The 20,464-nt window shown below is 41.9% G+C and overlaps 1 protein-coding gene across 1 annotated transcript in view; it reads left to right on the forward strand.

Annotated features, from left to right (window-relative positions):
* Positions 1–784: 784 nt before the first annotated feature.
* pde11a (phosphodiesterase 11a) overlaps positions 785–20,464 on the forward strand; it is a gene marked incomplete at both ends in the record, with an annotated part of 73,760 nt that continues 54,080 nt past the window's right edge. Inside the window, 3 exons of the mRNA XM_083638170.1 lie at positions 785–1,612; positions 2,621–2,779; positions 19,390–19,479. Coding sequence (XP_083494296.1) covers positions 785–1,612; positions 2,621–2,779; positions 19,390–19,479 — 1,077 coding nt within the window. The remainder of the gene's footprint in view (positions 1,613–2,620; positions 2,780–19,389; positions 19,480–20,464) is intronic.

The raw sequence follows: 20,464 nt of genomic DNA on the forward strand, positions 1-20,464 counted from the left end.
TCATTGATAATCAAGCTAACATCCACCATTATAAGAAACATAATATGATACTAGCCTATATGAACATAATTGGCCCAATAATGATTATCTTAGTCTTATGCATGCTATGAATTTATAAAGATGAAAGTTGGGCAAAAAACTATAAATAAAAAGTCGAATTTATTGTGTTTAGTTGGATTTACCCTCATCTACATCTCTGCTCTCAATAAAGCCCTATTAGTTGATGCTGCTGATGTTAGGTTAATATCATCATTATTATTATGAGGCTATTATGATGGAGTGTCTTGGAGTGCAAACCATTCGATTCAAATGGAATGACTGCTGAAAACAGCTTGAGCTCCTGTGTGACGAGGCGAGCGTCAGCGGGACCGAGCCAACCACAGCCAGTGTCATTTGCACACAAGAAGACCCACACGACGGTGATCCTGCTCGTGGCTCTGCATTCATTTCCAATGCCTGTGATACGTGAGCCTCAGCCCGTACCTGTCATACGTGAGCCTTGCCCGTATTTGCGCCCCCATCGCTTCGCATAGATGTGCTTTGATTTGTTTACAGCCAACAGCGTGGAAATGTGCGCAAAGGGAGTCTCCATCCTTCTCCCCACTGAGTGCACACTGGAGATGTAGCCAGAGCTCCAGGGGGACTCCCCAGCGTATGCGTCTTGGAAGTTGTGGTATTCAAAGGATTCTCTACTTTTCTTTGACCAACATCATAGATAGATGCAATTTTCCCGTTTGACTTCATGGATTCGGTTCACTGAGGAGGACCGCCTGAAGAACAGATAATGGCCGTGTCAAATATGGTCTTCTCTGACGTGGAAAGTTTTCTGGACACGCACCCCGAGTTATTCGAGGACTACCTGAACCGAAAGGGAAAGCATAGCATGGTGGAGAAATGGCTCAAAACCCACCAGGCGGTCAAAACGACTCCGGTGTTAGCGGCCGCTGCTTCCGCGAGTCCCGCCGCGGAGCCCGGCGAGAAGAGCGACACCAAGCAGGCGCAGCAGGACAGCAGCTGGGCGAGCGCGAAAGGGGACGGCGGGCTGCAGCGGCGCGCCTCGCAGAAAGAGCTGCGCAAAACTTTCGCCCGCTCCAAGGCCATCAACGCCAACAGGACCTACGATGAGCAATGCAACTCCCGGGCCCAGGAGCCGCTCACCAGCATGAGGAGGAGAGCGCTGCTGAGGAAAGCCAGCTCTCTGCCTCCCACCACGGCGCACATCCTGAGCGCACTGCTGGAGTCCCGGGTCAACATCCCGCAGTACCCCTCCACCGCGGTGGACTTCAAGTACTACCTGAAGGAGCACAACGAGAGGGAGTTTTTCCTGGAGCTGGTCAAAGATATCTCCAACGACTTGGATATCACGAGTCTGAGCTACAAGATCCTGGTGTTTGTGTGCATTATGGTGGACGCGGACCGCTGTTCGCTGTTTCTGGTGGAGGGCTCGCCCAACAAGAAGACGCTGGTGTCCAAGTTCTTCGACGTGCATGCGGGCATTACGGTGCTGCCCTCGCTGACGAACTCAGATGAGGTGCAGGTGCCCTGGGGCAAGGGCATCATTGGATATGTGGCCGAGCACGGGGAGACCGTCAACATACCTGACGCCTACCAGGTGTGTGTGTGTGTGTGTGTGTGTGTGTGTGTGTGTGTGTGTGTGTGTGTGTGTGTGTGTGTGTGTGTGTGTGTGTGTGTGTGTGTGTGTGTGTGTGTGTGTGTGTGTGTGTGTGTGTGTGTGTGTGTGTGTGTGTGTGTGTGTGTGTGTGTGTGTGTGTGTGTATATGTCTGACTCTGAGTGTGAGTGAGTTGAGTGAGTGAGTGAGAGAGAGAGAGAGATAGAGAGGAAGAGAAAAAATAGACAGAGATGGAGAGAGAGAAATGGACGGAGAGAAAGAAATAGAGAGAGAGACAGATAGAGAGAGATTGTTCAGTCTGTCATTCAATCAGTCAGTCAGTCAAACAAACAAACAAACAAACAGTTAATTGATCATCAATCAAGTGGTGTACCACAGAGAGAAAAACGACAGGACCATTCCAGCAGATGCTGTAGGTCTACAGTGGCTGTGTGTCATGTAGGAGAAAAAATACATTACTGACTGACTGTTAGTTACAGCAAGCTAATGCATTAGAATTCCCATTCCCTTTTCATAGTTGTTACAATTCCACAGTAGGAGGCCTGATAATTATGCATTGGACACAGTACTCCTACAATAAACCATGAAAGATGTTTCATGATGCTCATTGTGAATCAAAGTGACACCAAATGATCCCACTAAAGACACAGGTAGACAAATGAAGTATGTTGCCATTGCTACAGTAAGTAGACACCTTCTTGGTTACATACAGTAGAAATCAAGAGTAAACCAAATGCAGTGACATCACTCCATGCCAGACATGTGTTGCACTTCCCAGGGTTCAGGACATCATTTTACAAAGCAAACCTGTGATAACGTTGTTGTCTTTCATAGCCTTTGCCTCACACTTCTCCATTTGAACAGCTGTGAGTCATTGCATGACTTGAGGTTGTCAATATTTACTGCATTGCCATCTGATAATGAGAACGGATCATTTTCCAAACAACTGCTCACATGGTGTCTTTATGTTACATGCCTGTGGATTGCAGGATCGACGCTTCAGTGACGAAATTGACAAGCTAACAGGCTACAAGACCAAGTCCCTCCTGTGCATGCCCATTCGCAGCAGTGGTGGAGAGATCATTGGAGTTGCCCAGGCCATCAACAAAAGTCCAGGTGGAGCCCTCTTCACTGAGGACGATGAGAAGGTAATGTAGCCCTCTTCAATGAGGATGATTAGAAGACAATGTCAGTGTTACATGGGAATAATGGGGGGAGGGTTACAAGCTGCTCTAATACCTATGCTGCTGCTGGCAACTTGGCATGTGGAGAATAGATCATGGATAATTCTCTTGTCTTTCTTTGTTTCACTTCTATATTACATTGTCTCATCTCACCACTGCTTAGTTATCACCGTAGTCCTCGCCTCATATGTATTTAAAGGTATGAAAGTGTGCCTCCCTCTTTACTGAAAATCCACAGACCTTAAGGGACTGTGGATTTCAGTGTATACAAATTCAGTGTATACAAATTAATTGAAAAACAAAAACATTTTTAAGGTAATTTAGCTCATCAATTTCATAGCCTCTTGAACTGTCCCTGTTTTTGCCTTGAATGATTTGAACGAATGAATGAATTCACACCTTTATAATGCTTACAAGCTAAAGTGTTAGGCAGTAAAGCAAGGTAAGGTGGCAGAGTTTCTCATTTCCCTTTGTGTTAATGTTATAAATTAAAATCGCTATATGGCAGTTTGATCACATTTGGAATGACTGTGGCACAGTAAAGTGTAGCGCAAAGGAAAGAACAGGCCTAAAGTCAAATAAATGCTCATAGACCCGATACATGTGCAGCATTTCAAGGACATTTGCCAATTGTTTTGTAGGCAAACACTTTTTGTGGGGTTAGGAACTTGGGATTCTACAAGCATTGTAAGGCTGGAGTGATGCCACTTTTCATTGCTGTCCATGTTATGTAATACTCTTGAGTTTGCAATAGCTGTGCCTGTGATAATAAACTAAGATGGATGTCACTGAACTACAGTAACTGGTTTTCCTCATAGTTTGCACCCTTAAAGGAACACTCTGCCCATTTTCAACCAGCTTTATATCATTAGAACATCAGTAGTATGTATAACGGTTTTGAAGTCTGTCATTTAATTTGACAGTTATTGAGTGTTAAAGTGTGGACCAGTGACATCACTGGTCCACACTAACTCAAATTAATAACTCATTAATTCAAATCAACTCTCAATAACTGTCAAACTAGATGAATGATGAATAGTTTGACAGTTATTGAGAGTTGATTTGAGTTAATGAGTTATTAATTTGAGTTAGTGTGGACCAGTGATGTCACTGGCCCACACTTTAACACTCAATAACTGTCAAATTAAATGACAGACTTCCAAACCGTTTACAGTTTTCTGATATACTACTGATGTTCTAATGATACAAAGCTGGTTGAAAATGGGCGGAGTGTTCCTTTAACTTTATATCATAAGATTACTGTTTTGACCTGCAAGCAGCTGGTATGTATATGATTTTCAGTGTTGTACTGTAGCTTGTTTTTCTTTTTCTTCGTGCGGGGGGGGGGTTGGGGGAGTGCGTGCGTGACCATGTGTGTTGGCCTATGAGTCCTTAGGGTCCATGAGTATTCCAAAATACAAGTTTGGAAAATGTGTTTAGCACAAACCCCAAACTTAAAATAATGTTTTCTGAGCAGTCCTTCATAAAATCAAATTCCTAATTATAATTCAGGGTTGTTGTTTTTTGGTCACTGTAATGATTGTCTTCCTTTAAAAATATGCAAGTGACGTCACATGCCTTCTCAGCAGGGCAAAGACACATGACTCAGCTAAACAGTGAACAGGTGCTGTGGGGTTGAATGGTCAAACACACTTTCCTGGGACCATGTATGCATTCTCCTTAGAGGTCAAAACACTGTCTGTAGACACTTCAGAGACAGTCTCCATTTTTAAACCACTTCAGAATCTCTGATTGTTTAGCACTGATTGTTTACTGGGACATGTTTCATCATTTCTAGGATTTATGATGGTTGCACTTGCCAAGGCATTAACACCTTGCCTGGGTCCAGACCTTCCAATCCGCCCACTCCACCGAGCTGAGTTTTGGCTAGTCAAGAAAAAAGTCCTTATTTTTCTCCCCAATTGTACTTGTCCAATTTGTCCCCCTGCTTCCCCGGTCGCTGCTCCACCATCTGCTGATCTGGGGAGAGCCGCGATTAGCACCATGCTTCTTCCGACACATGCGCAGTTGCCAGCCGCTTCTTTTCACCTCACAGGGCCAGCTTCACCGGCAGGACGTAGCACGTGGGAGGATCACGCTATTTCCACCAGTTCCCTTCCCTCCGACCAGGCGCCCCGACTGAGCAGACCAGAGGAGGCGCTAGTGCAGCGACCAGGAGACATAACCCCAATCCGGTTTTCCACCCGCAGACACTAGCCAATCACGCCCGACCAAACCGGAGGTAACACGGGGGTGCAAACTTGCAACCCGCTACACTACCCGGGCGCCCCTTTCCCTATCCAATGGCATTCTAACAAGTAGAATGCAAGCCAATTTCCACAGAGGGACCTGAAAACAAAAAATAACAATATTTTTTGTTTTTGCTCCAAGTTAAATGTTTTATGGTCACTCACGATTCAGTCGGTCACGGGTTGGCTTGGTTCCAGCCTTAAAACTGGTTATATAAGGATTTTTTGGAGAAAATGAATGGGGAACTCTCTTCCAGGGCTGGAAACGTCATGGAAAGTCACGTGACTGTTGAGCTCTATTTTTTTTTTCTTCAATTTTTTTAATGGAACAATAAACGAACAAGACAAACAGGCTCAGACACAGGAAAATAAAAATAAAATAAAATACATACATCAATGACATTTGGCATCATTAACGTGGTGCTACCAGCTACAAAAGGTGCTTATGTGCTTGTGAGGGATATTACGCATAGGACCCCACCAAAGGGGTCCACATGAAACAGACCGGGCAAGCTGTCCATCACCCCTAACCTTAGTCACCGCTCACTAATCATTTTTAACCTCGTCAAAGTAGCCCAGAAACGGCTCCCAAATAGTTAAGAACTTTCTAAGCGAGTTGGTTCTCCAGAACCTGAGTCTCTCCATCTGTATAACAGAAACCATGTCCATCAGCCATACTTGAAAAGAAGGTGAAGAGGAGGACTTCCATTCCTTCAGGATGAGTCTTTTGGCGACAGTTGTCCCCAGTGTCAGAGATTGTTGCACAGCTGTAGGGAAGATCAGAGAGGACTCCGAGCAGCCGAAGATGGCGAGTTCCGCCTCTGGCTGCAGGGTTATTTTGTAGGCCTTAGAGTACCAGTCAAATACTTTGGCCCAGAATCCTGTTAGTGAAGGGCAGAACCAGAAGGCATGAGATTGTGTGCCCTCTGACACATGTCACACAGTGGTGAGACAGAAGGGAAGATCCTGTGTAGTTTCACTGTTGAGCTCTATTGAGGGTGTTTTAAACCAACTAAAAGCACCACTTACATGACATATATATTATACTCATATACTTACAGCATATGAGTGTTTTTGCACTCATATGCCCTGTTATATTTGTACTATGTTGTAAACGGAGTCCACAGCACAAGAATTTCACACGTGATACTTGTACCACGGAGTGACAATAAAAATCGTGAATCTTGAATCTTGAATCTACATTGAAATGCGAACAGCACTCTGCTTTGAAGGCATTTATTCAAAGGGGAGGTGTTTTTTGCATTCTCCAGACTGGTTTACATTCAGGCCAATACGTTGGTCTCTAGTGATTGATTATGAAAATGGAATTCCTCGGGGGGATTCCCCTCATGGAAATCAGTTAGAGTGGAGGCAATGTCAGACTAGAAGATGTAAATGGAGTGTAACGAGTTGACAATTCAGTCTGATATCAGCCTAATTAACACCAGCAATATAGGGCCGATTGGTCACAGAAACAGCATGGAATTCATATCATTGACAGACATTTGTCCTGCGATATAGTGTTTGAGCAGAAATCTATCCTTCCATCCATCCTCAACCGCTTATCCGGCATCGGGTCGTGGAGGTAGGTAGGTAGGTAGGGGAGGTAGGTAGCCATTCCAGCAGAAATATTTGGACATAAATGTTTGAGCAGAAATATCAAGCGATATTCAAATTCCTTTAGAGCAGAGTCCAAGTATTTGGACCAGTCGGCTTGTTGTTGCATGCTCTTGGTCGACACGGCATGCCTACCGGTTCAGGATGTTATTGCTTTGTGAATCAGCTCAGCCTGTAAACAGATGAGCACAGTTGACATTTGCAACCAAGACATTGAATGAATATATAATATGTCAAAGCAGTGGGTGCGTGTCTCACATCTAGCATCTGTTTCTAAATTACTCTATATTTGGCTCCTTGCCATGCTCAGCGTGGCAGGAGGAGCGCTGGTGTGACCCATTGGCGATGCCAGGCTGTCTTGTTCTGTCACTGCAGGCTTCAGCCGCTTTTATGTTAGAGACAGTTTTCACTGTGTTATTAGTGTCTGTAGTTTTTTTTTAATTACCAGCCACGACAGCGACACTGGTATTGTTTTCACCACCTTATAGCGTCAAAACCATGCAAGATGCAGTCACAAAACTAGGGGTCGACCGATATGGGTTTTTCAATGGCCGATGCCGATATTTAGGGAGCAGGGTGGCCGATGGCCGATATATAGACCGTTTCACGGTGGATGTCACAGGGTTAGTTGCGCACACATCGCGGTATCCCAAACTCTGCGGAGCTCAAGCCGAAACGAGAGAGATCCCCGGAATACAGGAAAAAGACGTCTTGTGGACATTCCCACTAGGAATATGACGATGTGCGGCACTGCAACTTTGGCGATGCACTGGCTCCTAGACCCTGACCCCTAGACTGACAGTGAGTACAGGTCAAGAAACCTCACCCCATTGAAAGAGTTAGCTTATTTGTGTAAGGTAACCTGTCTGTTGCTGGCAAAGCTTTAAAATACGAGGCGTCGGGACCTTCCATATTTCTATGACAGCTGAACCGCTAGTTGTAACTATTTGCAGCGAGTTCGGCATCGCCCACAAAATACGTCATCGCTGTTTACAAACAGTAAAAAGGTCTATAATGCAGATTCTTTTATTATTTTATTTTATTTCTTTGCATTCGATAAAATACAATGATTTAAATATAATAATGAATAAGTGACTTTGGGTAAAAAAACAAGTAGCCTATAATTCCATTATACATTATTCATTCATGCACATTGAGAAGCTAATATAATAAATACGTCTAATATAAGATGGTTATCTTAGCCATATGCTTTAGATTTATTTTATTTTATTTTATTTTATTTTATTTTATTTTATTTTATTTTATTTTATTTTATTTTATTTTACTTTATTTATTAATTAAATAAAAAATACATTGGGTTATGCAGTAGATTTCAGCAGTGACTGGTAGGCTATTTAAGGGAGAGCACGTATGTCAGAGACCTCATTCAACTGCATTATTCTATTAACTGAGAATAATCTCTCAATATCTCTCAATATTATTACAAAAGAGTGTGGGCCTGAAATTCGGCGCGGGATTGCGGGAATCACGCATATTCCCGCATATTTTGAATTTATAATGCAGGACTAATCCCGCATCTGTTTTACTACATGATCCCATCGCAAGATGGTCTCTAGTTTTTTATAGTATGTTTTTCTCTCCTGCAACTGTACAAACCTCAGGTTAGATCTAGAGTCATATATCCACTGTTTATATGGAGATTATGACTGTTTTTTCCTTCCTGTGTTAGTAGGCTACGCATCACATTGTGTTACCATCACACTAATGCTTTGGATGGCTACAGCTGAATTAGTAATGAAATGCATTGTTTGCATCAGAGAACACAGTCGGCCCCCTGCAGAGAGAATGCTGCTCTGCTTTTATGGGAAGACCTTGTAATAAGAAAATGTATCACACTTTTCAAAGCATTAGATGATACGGCTGCAACAGCAGATGCCATTAGCTGGAGATCTGAGCCTGCTGATATTAAAACAAGCGCTGTTCTCTACATAGTACATACTGAAAGCGTATAGGATCGTTAAACACATTATATGGCGAGTTCTAAATGCCACACTGCCTTAATTATGTTGTGTTGATATACCCTGCAGGATTGGAGTCCTTTGGGGAGCTCAGATAGTGGTTCAACCCATGTATTTATTTATTTATTTATTTATTTATTTATTTATTTATTTATTTATTTATTTATTTATTTATTTATTTATTTATTTATTTATTTATTTATTTCGGTCATAGGCAATTAAAACATTTCATAAAATAAAACAAAAAAAGTACAAACAAAGCAGCACAAGGCTGTTAGACCGAAAAGGTGTAGGCTGAAGCTATAGCTATGTATAATTGCATTGTCTCATTATCTTCTGTGGAAAAATATGCAGATTGAATTAGTTTAAGCTGATAAACTGACCTCATGATGCAATCTCTACATCTTGCATTATTATCTCCATCTTGATTTTCTTTCATGGAGCATGGATTCTTATCATTTTGCAAGTTGCGTATTATGTATTTTAATTTACAGTGAATTTTCCCTCAGTATGACACGAGTTCCTCCATGTGGGCTCCCTGCAATTTAACACCTGTGTGGGTAGATTGACAGACAAATAGCACTCGCACCAATCTCTCATTGCTTTGCTGCTCTCCTTCACTGCCATCTCAAATTGATCTGAAGCAATACTATTATAACCACTTTCACACAATTTCCTAATGTAAATACACAGAAACAAGAGAGAACACAATTTCTGCTTTGTCCTGGGTTTTTAATACATTTCTGCAGGATATCTGCACTTGGGGGGAATAGCATGATCCTCCCATCCGTTACGTTCTGCCGGTGAAACTCCTCAATCATTGTCAGGTGAAGAGAAGCGGCTAGCGACTGCACATGTATCTGAGGAAGCATGTGCTAGTCTACGGCTCTCCCCAGATCTGCAGAGGAGGTGGAACAATGACTGGGACAGTTTGAGGGTTGTTTAATTAATTAATATGCACGATCGTTAATAGCGGGCACTTATCGTATCATGACGTGCTGCTAGACCGCTCTCTCTCTCTCTCCTGCTCTCTCTCTAAAATACAATACAATAATTAAAATTCTTATGCACACTAAACACCCAGCTTGCTGCCATGCACGGCAGACACATGCCCAGTGTAGGTGTATGGTCATGTACTGTAGCATGGTTTTCAGGGGAGCTGTATGGACAGAGGAGAAGTCTTTAAACCTGTGTGTGGACAGAGATAGTTTATTTTGCTCCGTTCATGCAAACACATTAGTGAAGATGTAGCCTCAGTCAGTCAGTCAGTCAGTCAGTCAGTCAGTCAGTCAGTCAGTCAGTCATGGACGTTTAGTGAGTTTAGTTGGACGACCCCACGTTGAAACATTTTCACTTGGCTAACGCAGAAGATTGGACAAGATTGTTTCCGTTCAAACAACAAGCAAGAATGTGTGTGTTTGTGGATATAGGTAAAGGATTGTTATGCAAGTTTAAACTGGTTTTCAATGTTTCACATTACTTCTATAACAGCTGACACACAATACAGGCCACCACTGGTTGTAATGTGTTAGGAGGGCCTTCTTGTCACAAACAAGGCTTCGCAGCCGCTGTCTTTGTCTCTGAATGTGAATGAAATCTAAATGAAAGCTATTGCAATGATTGAGGCTGTCTTGTTGAGCCACGTCTTATTGGAGCCTGAAAGGTGGCCTAATGAAATGACAGCGAGACACAACATAGGCCAGTTTATTTATCTGGCAGATATCAGGAGGCCTGGCCGCCCTCCTCTTCGTACAGCCTTCAGTGACAGAGAGTACCAAATGCTGCTGTGTTCTTTTGATTGGCTGCATTGATGTTGAACTGATTTTGAAGTGATGAACTGTGACTCACTGTCTAGGGAGCAGCTCTTTGAAGAAAATCAGAATAATTAGTGCCAATTTTGGGCTAGAAGTGATCATCATTATGAACGGTTGGGATTTCAGTCATTTTCTCTCTGCCTTGACAGTGAGAAGAGGGCAGTAACGGACATAAATATGTGAAACCCCTGCTTGTTTGTGGGGTATTCCCCCCCTACCAAGTTTGAATAAATGGATATTTAATCTTCACCTGTCATTTCAATTGAACACAGCATTATTTATCCCACGTGGGGCAATGTAAAGGCAATTATAAGGTACAAAAAACATCAACACAGAAAACACACATCACATAAAAAAGACAAGGCAGCACAGATTACCACTTTGTCCATTTGCTTATTTGTGATATTAACGTGCAGTGTATGCAGAGGTCAGCAGTCACATGCATATAATGGAAATTTACTTGACAGTTGAACAGTATTAAAAACCTCACGATTCTGATTTAAAAATGTTTGGGCATTATCAAACTTGTTTGTCACAGAGTCTGTAATTTTCTACATAGCGTTTGTCAGCGTTTCTTTTTTTTCTGCATGGAAAAAGCGCTGCGTGGAGCGCTTTGTGAGGAGAAATAAAAGCAGATGTTAATGTCACCTGCTGCTAGCTTACTAACCAGCTAGTTAGCACATGTTCTTACCAGGTATTTCCAATATACATGTCCGACTCCAGTGTTACACTAATGTAAATATTCAATAATTACAACGTCCTATTTCTCCACCACCAGCACTTTGACTTTCTCCATATTGTTGTTGCTATGGACGATATGAGAAATGTAGCCTGGTAAACCAGCCGGTCACGTGACCTCACATTTCATTTTGTTCTACCAGACCGTCTGGCCCATAGACATATATAAAGGCTAGATGGCTTAAGGCGGAGTCACCAGCGTCGTTGAAGCGCCGCCATCTTGCTACGGCAGGCTTTCTGGTACGTTCTATGGTAGCTGTTGGAGGGTGCACAGACAAAAATACTCATAACTCGCTGAAATCTTGACGGATTTACAAACGGTTTGGTTTATTACAAGCATATTCCGTTCCCGAGATACGGCAACAACAACAACAAAAAACACTAAAAACACTATTTTTTTGATGGGCTCCAAATTACACCAAAATTAAACCGAAGCATCTATGCCATGAGAGGGATTCAGGCACAAAGTTTCATGCAGTTTCATCCATTTCCCTAGGAGTTATGATCATCTGATGTGATAATACTAACCCAACAACAGATGCTCATAGCTCCTAGCAAAATGGATGAAACTGCATGAAACTAGGTGCGTGAATTCATCTCATGATGATGATGCTTCGGTCTAAGTTTGGTGTAATTTGGAGCCAAAAATAATAATAAAATGTTAGCGTTTTTTTAACCCATAGATATATATAAAGCTGTGGTGCCGTAGCAAGATGGCCACCATGCGACGACGTCGCTCTCCATTGACCGGCAGCGCGGGTAAGCCATCTAGCCTTTATATATGTCTATGGTCTGGCCTCCAGCTTTCACCCAGTCTTTGCAGTGGGCGGAAGTTGGGCGGGTGTACTTGCCTTGACAGACAACTCCTTCAGCCAATCAGCGTTGGATCCAGTCAAATCCAAATCCACACGGGAGAACGGCGAAAACATCTTTTCCTTCGAGAAACTCCGCTGTTGCATACTCCTGTACTTCCTTAATTGTTGTTATTGAGTCTATTTCTGCAATAACTGCACTTTATGGCTGTTTGAACTCGACGAACGTTGACATTACTCCTCGAGGCGGACAGGCACGGAGGCAGCCATTACGCTTTTGTCAGCGGCGTTCCTGATTGGCCGGTTACGATGTCAACTCCGAGGCGGGTCGCTGATTGGCTAGTATGCTTTGCAGTTTCTGCAAACTCCGTCCCAGGGCCTGAGGCCAGACGGTCTGTAGAATGAAATGAAATGCGAGCTCGCGTGACAGGCTGGTTTACCAGGCTATGGGAAATGGCTAGCGTCTCCGTCGTTGCAATTGGTTTGCTGGAAAAAGCGGTTCATGTCTCCCGGCGCTTTTCTGAAAAGTTGTACATTTCTGAACCTTTGAAAGCGCTCTGCTCGGGGGAAAACATCTCGGGCTGCAGCACTTTTGCGGCCACCTTTTGCGCACCTTGCGACCGCCTCCCGTTGCTTTTAATGAGGAACGGGCGCTGGCGCTCAGAAAATAACGCTATATGGACACACAGCCTTAGACTTGTTCAGGAGGGAGGGGAACTGGTGGGGAATAGCGTGATCTTCCAATGTGCAACGTCCTGCCGGTGAAAGTCCTCGCTGTCAGGTGAAAAGAAGCGGCTGGTGACTGCACATGTATTGGAGGAAGCATGTGCTAGTCAACGCTCTCCCCAGATCGGCAGAGAGGGTGGAGCAATGACTGGGACAACAGAGCAATTGGCCAAGTACAATTGGGGAGAAAATGGGAGAAAACTTTCAGACCAAAAAAAGCAATATAAACAATTCTGCACACTTAAATCCATGCAAAAAGCTTCACCTTATTGCTTTGCTAAGCTTTCGGTCTATGAGACCTTTGATGAAAGTGATTCATGGATTTACATTAAGTGTGCAGAATCCTTTCTTTTTATTTTGTACTCATACGCTTCCAGCACCTTAACAAAGTTTGAACCGGGTGTCATTTATTCTGCAGAAAAACAAGATATAAAAGAAAATAAATAAAATTCAAGAAAAGATTTTTAAGCCAAGTAGCTTAACTGTACTTTATTCTCCATAGAAGAGCTTATGGGTCTTGTACTTTTGTGCTTGTTTCATGATTGACAGGTATAATCTGTACTTGGAGTATAGCGCTAACTCTGGAAAGATACCCCTGATGTAACCTGTGAAACTTTCACATTTACTATTTTAAACACTGGAACGAAATGAACTTGTTACAGTAGAATGTGATAGCTCAAGAAACTATGATACAGAATAATAATACAAAAAGCTGCTGATATGTAAGTGATCCCTCATTGGTTAAATCTTACATAGACCACATTTTGCTTCCCAAAACTCACAGAGTGGTATACACACTTGAGTTAGTGATTGACTCAAAGTCCAAACAGAGAAGCCCATAACTATCACATTAAGCATAGACACTGTGCTGTATGTTGATAAAGGGCAGTTCATTAATTAGTTAATTCTTAATAATGCTAATTGGGTAGGCTAATTTTCTCAGCCAACAAATTAGCATGGTTGAACAATCTGTTATCAGTGTGTGAAGCATGGTGGCAGGAAGTTTATGTTAATGGACTAACTTGTACTCAGATTCAGCCATCGAACCAGCAAAGTGTTCCAAACATTCTCAAAAGGTTCTCTATTAATGTTTTGATATGAGTAGTACACTATAATGCATTGCAGTCTTGATGAGTTATTTGTCACATAATAATAAAATAACAACAACAACAACAACAATAATAATAATAAAAAACAAAAGATCAACATTTTGTTACAGTTTGTTTTATTACATAATTTGTAAAAATCTGATTCACTGGATGATCATATATTTTTCTCACCACTGCATGCTGCTTTGAGTTGCAAAAACTGAGGTTGTCACATCTGACCATATTTAAATTATATTGAATTTGGAGACTTATGTGTTTGCAAGTAAATGTCACATGAAACATGGCATTAATATAACTGATAGAATTCATAAAGTCTTTATTATTATGCCTTTGTCTCCTTATAACCGATTCCAGTTTATCTTTTGCAAGCAAAGACATATTTCTCCTTGGTTTTAGTGTGCCCCCTTCTCTGAAAAATACAAGAAAACCTCCAAAGAGTCACTACAACGTAACTGTTTTCATCTATCTAGTGGAATTAAGCTCCCAGAATTGTTTATGGCCAAAGCACTTCAGGGAGATTCGTCTGAGGAGCAATAAATGTGCATAAAGACTTGATCTATCTTGACCATACTGCACTGATGCAACAGCCACTGTTGAAAGGTGTCGTGTGACCTCTCTTTGCTCCTGGCATATTTCCATGTACTTGTGAAGCACACAACAATTTAATTATTCATGTATCACTACAATAGCTATAATGCTACCCCCTTGCTATGATAGTGTTTATTCTCTGGTTTCATAGTAGGCGACCCATAAATTAGAGCCAGTCAACTGTGTTTTGGATTATAAAACACACACAAAAAATGCTGTCTCCTATTTCAGGGACTACATCTGTATGAATTGTAATCGACTTACAACCAACTTGTATAATATGGTGGCATTCGAAAGCTTGTTTCATCCGATGAACAGCGGCCTGCGTGAAACTGGGTCCATTCAATGCTGTTACAGTGTTATTGTAGGAAAGTAGGCCACTCAGTGACGCCATGCTGCTCCACCGTCACAGTCAATGAGCCCACATAACAGCTATGGAAGACCCGCACTCAAGGCAGCAACGAAACAGGATCATTCATTCTTTCACCTGATCTGTTAAGTGTCTGGAATTATTCATGTCCTAATTGAATAACCGAGTCAGTTGCATTGTAAAATTTGTCGTGGTGTGGATTCCTCTTGTATAAATATTTGATGTCACTTCCAAAAAAAGAGCAATCATTGGTAAATGTATTTGCAAGAGTGATATGCACTTTGCTGACGCAAGCGAGGGAGTCCCACATGAGAAACTGGAGAGCTTCACTTTATTGCTCGGGAAGAGCGTTGGTGGAACACTGTGGTTTCACCGTATCACACCTTTATGTAAAGTCACAGAAAACACAACGTGTTAACTCCACATAAGTAGAGATGCACCGATATGAACATTTTGCCCGATACCGATAACCGATATTAACATTACTGTTATGGCCAATAACAGATATTTACCGATGTTGATATATGATGTGTATAAAAACAAGTTTATTTTATAATCCAATTTTATACATACTGAAAAACACATGTAAACAATCAATCACCCCCTTTTCTATCATCTATTTTACTCCAATCGGGTGAGTTTGATGACAAATAACCCCCTACAGTTGTTATGAAAAGGTGAAGTTAGCTATAGAGCAAAACCATGTTTTGCCCCTCACTGGAAAGATGTTAATCCCGTTACAAAGGGCATTTTAACATGGGAGGAATGCCTACTGCCCTGACGCCTAGTGGCCATTCGAGGAACTACAGCTTTTCAATTAACTTCCGCATCATCAGAGGGAAGGGGGTGGGCTTGCCCACTGGTAGCACGTGGGAGGATCACGTTATTCCCACCAGTTCCCTTCCACCCCGACCAGGCGCCCCGACCGACCAGAGGAGATGCTAGTGCAGCGACCAGGACACATACCCCCAATCTGGCTTCCCACGCACAGACACCAGCCATTCATGCCTGTATGGACACTCGACCAAGCCGGAGGCAACACGGGGGTGCGAACCTGCGACCCTTGTGTTGGTAGGCAGGGAATCTACCGCTACACTACACGGACGCCATATTTTGAATTTGTGAGTGAGAGCAGAAGAAGTAGCTCAAGGGTCTGATGTATAATATATGTATGTAGTGTTAACGGTTAGGAGTTATGGTTATTTTTGTGTGGATTTAGTAAGAAGCACAGCCGGCTAGAGTGAGACACACTCAAGGCTGGCTCCATAGGGTCAAGGAGAAAAAACACGCATATCCAAGTCCAGAAGTGGGCAGGTTCCGAGCTCAAAGGTGAACCAACAGTGAACAAATGAATAAAAAGCTTTCACACTGCATTTAGTTTAGCACCCAAAGTGACATTTTAAAACGTCACTTTTTGGGTGCTAAAATAAATCACTGGAAACAGGTGCCCATGCAGTGACCACCAATATGAACATTGCTGTTATTTTGCTCATCGGACCGATACCGATATATTTGAAAATGACTGACATCGGCCAATACTGATATGATTGCCGATATATCGTGGATCCCTACTAGGAAGGTAGTTGTTATAGACATGGCGAGTGGAGAAAGAACTGTAATTTTCCTTTGGCTCTCTTCATATGAAATTCCAGCTATGGAGCGTGAAGCCATCGAGGTTAGAGGACAGCATGCTGTGGAGTCCCTGAGGCCTTGGCCAGTTTGTTTCGTTATTAAACCACTCTACTGGTCAACCCTACAGGTCTCAAGGCAAAAACGTCTTGTTTGTAATGCAGCCTTGTATAATAGCCTGCCTGACAGAATGCAATTAGAAAGAGCAGTGCTATTCTCGGGTTTGCCCGTTACTTCCACGGGCAGATCCATAGCCAGGTCCCTAAAGTCCTGCTCACTAATGAATCTGCTCCTGCTGGGGCTATTGATGGCCACAGCCTTTCTGGAAGATCATTATAGAATTCCATAGGACAGCTGAAACAGCCTAATGTACCAGCTTGTTGCTCTGCATCATCTCTTTTCCACGGCTAAAGACAATTGCATAAGGCATTTGATCATAATGACTGAATGAAGTGCCCAAAGTTGCTTTACTCATTATCAATGTTAGTGATTTTGTAATTTGTACTTAACTTGAAGCGCATGTTAAACAGTGTTAATATGCACATCATTGCGATACGCAAGAGCAGAAGAATTTCATTTTTGTTTGAGAAGCACCATTCTTTTGCTTCTTATTAGGGCTGGGGGGGATCGATGCAGTGTAACCAGTGAACTTTTGCATTGTGTCGTGTATATCTTTGTCATCCGATCCGTGTATTCTGACAAGAAAGAAAATAAAGCAACATTTTGCTCCACTCTGCAAAGCTCTCCAACACAATCCTCTTCCATCAAGCCACAGAGTAAAAGGGAAGAGGTGAGGGCAGGAAGTTTAAGGGTTCAGAGAAGGAGGAGTAACATTGCTAGACAGCAGAGGTGGAGGTGGAGGTAAAATAAAACTGTATAAATTAAAATAACAGATTTAGTGTAATTATACATGTCATAACAACTCTGGTTACAACAGCATATATCGCAATATTTTGTGCGGCAATATTTTGTATCGCACAAATGTATCGTGTTATTTTATTATATAAATTGTCAGGTGCATGCAACATTTATGAGTTTATGGTTTTTATAAGTCTGTCTACTTGACAATTTTGCTGTAATAAAAATGATTGATGTTAGATGAACAAACTAGAAAATGTATCTTACATAAAACAGATGTTGACAAAGTTTTCCTTTAGGAACATAATTTGCAGTGGAAAAAAGGTAATAAATTGCAATATATCACAATAGGACGAATCAGCGTTAATCAAACGTTAATATCTCAAAAACTATACATCACATCGCTTATATTTTGACATTCTGAGTGAGAACAGGAAGTAGCTCAACAGTCTGATGTATATGCATGTCGTGTTAAAGTTGTGTGAACTGTCGCAGTTTTTAAAATGAAGTGAATTTAGTAAAAAGCACAGCTGCTAGCGTGAGACACTCAAGGCTGGCTCCATAGGGTCCCATTAAAAGCTGCCCATTGTTTACCAACACTGATCCCTCATATATCGCAATCCCTCGTATATATCTCAATATTGCAAGACTAGCATATCGCAATACTATTGTATTGTGACTTAAGTATCGTGATAATATTGTATCGTGCGGGATCTGGTGATTCCCACCGTCACATTGTCTCATAGGTTTTGCAGTGTACATACTTTATTTTATAAAGTTGTTTATTTATATTTTCTCTCATTTTCTCCCCAATTGTACTTGGCCAATTCCCCCTTCTGTCCCGGTCGTTGCTCCAGCCCCTCTGCCGATCTGGGGAGAGTTGTAGACTAATAGACATGCTTCCTCCAATACATGTGCACTCGCCAGCTCACCAGCCACTTCTTTTCACCTGACAGCGAGGGGTTTCACCGGCAGGACGTAGCGCATGGAGGATCACTCTATTCCCGCCAGTCAGACACCCCCTTGCAGTGCGCATACTTAAAAAGTCTCCTATCATATTCCTCATGTCTTCAATGGTGGTTGATGAGTAACTGATACATTCTAAAGAGATACTCCTGTATCAGGGGCCACAGCTGAGTAACTTCCCATTCATGTATTGTTGTAGTGTCCCTACCCCCAGGTCAGGCCGAGGGCTGGTAAATATGACTAAGCTGCTTGTTGTACTGATTTTATTGTTTACACAGCAGCCAGATGCTAAAGATAGATAAGTAAACAAAGAGGCGGAGTGAGGAAGCAAACAGCCTAAATTCTATGGATTCCTTGTTATGGGGCTGAGTGTCTCTCAGATAAGGCTACATGGTCAGTTGGAATCCTATAGATTTCAGCCTCTTCAGTCTCCAGCACAGTTATCTCTGTTCACACCACAGCTGTCTTAATAGTACACAGTTACATCCACCTCTTAATATCTTTTGTAGTGTGAGCTTGTATACTTTGTAAAAAAAAAGTGCAGCGTGTTATCGATCAACAGTGGTGAGGAAGAAAAGAAATACGGTTCGATTCCAATGATTATGTTACATAAAAGCAATATGAATTAAACAGGAAATATAATATGGAATTCATGTTATGAGCCAGAGGCACTGTGGGTCAGACTATTCAGTCAAATGGTAAAATGTCAGCTGAATTGATTTATTTGTTGCAGCAAGTAATGATGCCGATGAAAGGCCATTTCTTATTTGTTCCAATTCAAAAGCGAAGTTTTTCATGGATGGAAACATTACTTCACTCACATTTATTGTTTTTGCTTTCCCAAATAGCTTTAATGTTATATATAGCCAGTCATAAAATTGACTACAACATTAAGCCTATTTGGAAAAAATAGCTACACATTACACAAATTTAAATGATTGCTGTACAGAAAAGAAAGATATCACATCCTTTTTTTAGTTGTAGCTGTTTGGATACCTCAAAACAAATTTGTCTGTACAATAACAGTTATATTTAGCGCCAAGGACAGTGATTTGTGTATGTAGGTCAGTGATGTTAGATGTCTACAAAGTTGACGACGAGGGTTCGATGTGTCCACAGGTGCTGCAGATGTATCTGCCCTTCTGTGGCATCGCAATCTCCAACGCTCAGCTCTTTGCGGCTTCCAGGAAGGAATACGACAGGAGCCGGGTAAGAACTACAGGGCCAACCGCAATACCCCCCCCCCCCCCTATTGATCAGCAGCGGCCCACTTGCTGCCACAGGAGATCAGCGAGCAGCCCCGCCTAGACGTTTCCTCTGGTCCTCCAGAGGGGGAGGGGCCAGGATCCGGGGGGTGGTGGGAGGGGGGGTTGGGTCGCCGTCTAAAGGCTCTGTCTAGAGATGCACTAATGCATGTCACACACATTGATCCCTGATGGAGGAGAATATAATGAGAGCAGGGATCAGTGAAAGGAGGAGAGAAATGAGTAGAGCCTTTACACCATAAGATTTTCATGTACTTGGGTATTTAATTAGATTGGCATCGCCTAAGTATCTAGTTTCCGTCAAGCCTTAGATGACAGACCTAATTTACTTTTATTGGGAAAAGCTATCATGTTATATTATATATATGTTTATGCTTTAAGAAGTGTTGGGGGTAACTCATTACAAAAGTAACATATTACATGTAATATATTACTTTTAGCAGTAACTCAGTAATATAACTTATTACTTATAGGATTTCAGTAATATTATACCAGTTACTTTGTCAAGTAACTCAAGTTACAAATTGAGTTACATTTTATTAAATCAAAGCACATATTTAAAAAAGATACAATCATTTCCTAATCAAACTGTGTTTTTATGCAAACAACCACTATAGATGACAATAACAAAGGAAAAGAATAACATTTAGAATTTTGGACGGTTTACACTGACTTCAAGGCGGTTGAAATAATTTTTCGGGATGGTTCCGGCCGGGGCAGCGATGTCATTCTGCTACTGCTGTTATTTTGCTGAAAGTAATGCAAAAGTAGTGTAATAAGTAACGAGTTACTCTACACAGAAAGTAATATTGTAAAGTAACTTATTACTTTCAAATGAAAGTAACTAGTAATATGTAGTATATTACATTTTGAAAGTAACTTGCACAACACTGTTTAAGAATAATAACAATCATGTTCTAATAGCTTAG

This window comes from Poromitra crassiceps, assembly GCF_964638095.1.
Source record: "Poromitra crassiceps genome assembly, chromosome: 6".
In the NCBI taxonomy this organism is placed as follows: domain Eukaryota; kingdom Metazoa; phylum Chordata; class Actinopteri; order Beryciformes; family Melamphaidae; genus Poromitra; species Poromitra crassiceps.